Genomic DNA, 3,508 nt, shown 5'->3' with positions numbered 1-3,508 from the left:
ATAACAATTAAAAAAAAAAAAAAAGTTTAAAAAAAGTTCCACCTTGTAGAAGTTTGGTCTGAGCAGTGGTTTGACACTTTATGTGGAACATTCACTTTCTTCTCCTGGTTTGAATTATTTCACAGAAAAGTCTACTAAATAAGAAGTTAAAAAATAAGTGTTTTAAAGTATAGAAAAGAAAGTTAGACAATGAATCTATATCCAATAATCTACCATTAGATTATGAAGTGCTTGAAAACTAAAAAAGTAGCCTGACCTTTTACCTATATTATGAAAATTTCCTTTTCCATTTTATATTTCCTGGACTTATTTGTGAGGACTGTAAGTCTTAAAAGCGGATAAACAAACTCTGTAGGTGTCCTCATGTTAAGAACTAAAGTACAATATATATAAATCCACTTTTAAGAAGCTTTTTGATTCAAAGAAGTCAGACAGGCATTCAAACTTTAGGAAGGATTTACACAACAACACGTGATCCAAAAGGGAATGAGATAAAAATGAAGCCATAAGCTATAACAAGTATCTTTATATTACATTTTATTTTATACATCCTACAGATTAAAAAGCTGTTATTAAAGTAGAGCAGGATACACATTGCGGTCACTATCCTTCTTTGCATGTGAGCTGTCGTAATCTAAAACTTTTACTGTTTTTCTTTCCATTCTTTTAAACATGTCAACTTTCACCACCTCTATCGAATACACAGCAACACCTGCACCAGGTAACTTATTGATTGACAATCCCCTTTAGGCATCCCCAGAGTGATTTCCTCATTCTTCCTAACCTTTCTGTGCACCAATCACAACGGGCTTGCTCTCTACACTGGCCAATCGGAGCGCGGTGCGAGGAAGTGGGCGTGAGCAGGCGCGCAGCCCGGCGTATAAAGACCAAACTGTACGTCGCTGTCAGAGCACTGTAGATATTCAGGACAGCGGGTCAGGAAGACACCAAAAGAAGAAGGGAGAACATCACAAACTTTAAACTCGAGCATTTGATTCGTTGAGATCAGTATGAAAGCCATCAGTCCCGTCCGATCGGTGAGAAGCTGCTACAAGGCCGTGTGCTGCATCTCGGAGCAGAGTCTCGCCATCAACCGGAATAAACTGTCGTGCCTGGAGGAGCCGGTGGGCGCCCTGTGCGACATGAACGACTGTTACTCCAAGCTGAAGGAGCTGGTGCCCAGCATACCGCAGAACAAGTCGGTGAGCCAGGTGGAGATCCTGCAGCACGTCATCGACTACATCTTCGACCTGCAGATCGCGCTGGAGACGGAGGACGCGGCGGCACCGGAGATGGTTCTGTCGATAAAGGTGAGAGACTGATACTTGCATACACTGGCATTCTCTACTTTCACAACAACACAGTTCTCTTTTGCAGCACAGACCTCTGCATTGATTTCAAAGTAGGCATACAAGATACGATTTTCTAACAATGTAAAGTTTATTACGCATGCGTAATGTCTAATGTATGCATGCATTACGCTGATCTCGTTTTTAGACCGTTTTGATACCTTGACTGATACCTTTTCTCATAAATATACTCTTATAGGAACCTATCACTAACCCTAAGTGTTTATTAGTCAATGTGCAACAAGAATGATTGTGTCTAAAAACAACTCTCCTTTTCCTGCTCCATGTAGACCGCGGATCTAACGCGCAACTTCTCCAAAGAAGAAGGTCGATTGTGCCATTAGGATCGAGATGATAAATTGTGGTACGTATGAATCATCAAACAATGATGTTCTTACATCTCGATGTTCTTCTTAAAAAAAAATCACAAGATAAATGTGGTGGGGGAAAACATCTTGCCTGAAGGCGACGGTCTTCTTTTTCAATCACACCAGTTTTTCCCCTTTTCTAAATTTATAAAAACAACTTGAAAATGCCAGGGAGAATAGTGTTGGCATTGATGTGAAGGTTCTCCCTCGCCCCTCCACACTCACCATGGCTGCCAATTAGACAGGCTCGGTGAATGTGTAGCGGATTCATTGCTATCTGCCTGGGGTTAATGAAAGTTCCATGCTAGGCGCCAGTCTGTCTGCTCTCCTCTGCAGGGAGGGAGGGAGGAAGAGAGGAGGGGGGAGAGAGAGAGAAGGGGGAGAGATCTGACTTCACTTTTCTTCCTTTCTCTTCCATGCAGGTGCAGGGAAACACATGTCTCCACTTCACTCCGGGCAAGAGGACAAGAGGGGCAGAAAGGGTGGGATAGGTATTTGGAGGAGAAAAGGAGAAGAAGAAGAAGAAGGAGGAGAAGAAAAGAGGGAGGTGGAGGGTTTTTTTGAAGAAAGAAAGAAAACACAAGAAAAAAGTGGACTGTTTCCACGATGAGTGGGGGATCAACAGCAGTGCATGAGCAAGAAAACAGAGACTCATTCTTTTGGCCCCTGGACAGACAAATCAACAGACCAAAGCAGATGCCAGGATTGGAAACTGAAATCGTGGGACCCCCCCTGTTAGTAGACATAGAACCATTTGGTACATTGTCCCTCTATCGTCTTTTAATTTTTTTTTAATTTTTTTTTTTAAATAACTGTTGCATTCCAAAACAAACTTCTTGTGGCTTGAGCTCCACACCCAACCCTGACCCCCTTTCTACACCAAGTGTCACATCATCATCATCTCACTGAATGACTTCCCTCCCTCTTAATCTGATTTGTAATGATCTGGAGACTGTTACTTCATGTGAATGTGTACATATCTCGCTGTGGGTATGTATGCTGTGTGAGTACATGGATGTTGGTATGTTTTTTTTCCTGAATGGGCGTTTGGGTTTTCATAGGTATAATCAGAACTCTATACTAGAGTTAATTGTAAGTGTTTGTAGGGATCGTGCATTTCTACAGACAATGTGTTGTGGGTTTTATAAACCCGTTTTATTATAAGGTTTGTATGTATGTTCTTATGTAATGAAATAAACAAAAGATGTGAAACCGCTTGGCCTTCATGGTGTGTTTTTATGCGAAACAATGAATGAGGTTGAAGTGTTTTTAGTGTCATTCAGCAGAGTGACACTGACTTGACTTTCTGGCTTTGGGTGACAATGAAGTGCTGATACAACAGGATGTTTTCTGATGAATCTTGAGGTCGAGTTGCTGGAAATCAAATGGCAGGGAATTTCCTGTGAGGTTTTCGGATCTTCCAATGAATGACTTAAAAATCAGTTGAACGCAGCAGAATTTCTTGAAAAATGATAAATGCTAGTCAAGGTTTTGATTATAAATGCAACACTCAAAAAACAAACATCACCCGATTTATATCAACAGCTCTGCATGACACAACACTGTTGCTGGAATGTAGGATTGTATCTGTATTAGAGCCTCACTTGTGGAGTAACTATTTTGCAAACAGGATCAATGCATTGCCTTTTTGGTAGGCCTACTTTAAAAATGTAAAGTTTTACTGTGGGCCTTCTGGACTGGTGTCAAAAGGTGGTCAAACTACGCCTCCGTGTGGCTCAGTCTAACATGACATGTTCATGTTTGTATGTGATGTAGGCTATTACTTATCCT

At 41.1% G+C, this 3,508-nt stretch overlaps 1 protein-coding gene across 1 annotated transcript; it reads left to right on the top strand.

Annotated features, from left to right (window-relative positions):
- The first annotated feature begins 901 nt into the window (after nt 1-901).
- id3 (inhibitor of DNA binding 3) lies at nt 902-2,932 on the top strand. The gene is made up of 3 exons (XM_020642693.3): nt 902-1,310; nt 1,640-1,713; nt 2,140-2,932. The coding sequence occupies exons 1-2, from the start codon at nt 1,011-1,013 to the stop codon at nt 1,691-1,693; spliced, it is 354 nt and encodes a 117-aa protein (XP_020498349.1). The 5' UTR covers nt 902-1,010; the 3' UTR covers nt 1,694-1,713; nt 2,140-2,932.
- Nucleotides 2,933-3,508: the final 576 nt, after the last annotated feature.

Source organism: Labrus bergylta, chromosome 18 (assembly GCF_963930695.1).
Source record: "Labrus bergylta chromosome 18, fLabBer1.1, whole genome shotgun sequence".
Classification (NCBI taxonomy): domain Eukaryota; kingdom Metazoa; phylum Chordata; class Actinopteri; order Labriformes; family Labridae; genus Labrus; species Labrus bergylta.
Note: the sequence above shows the minus strand (reverse complement) of the source record. Positions and strands in the feature narration are given on the sequence as shown.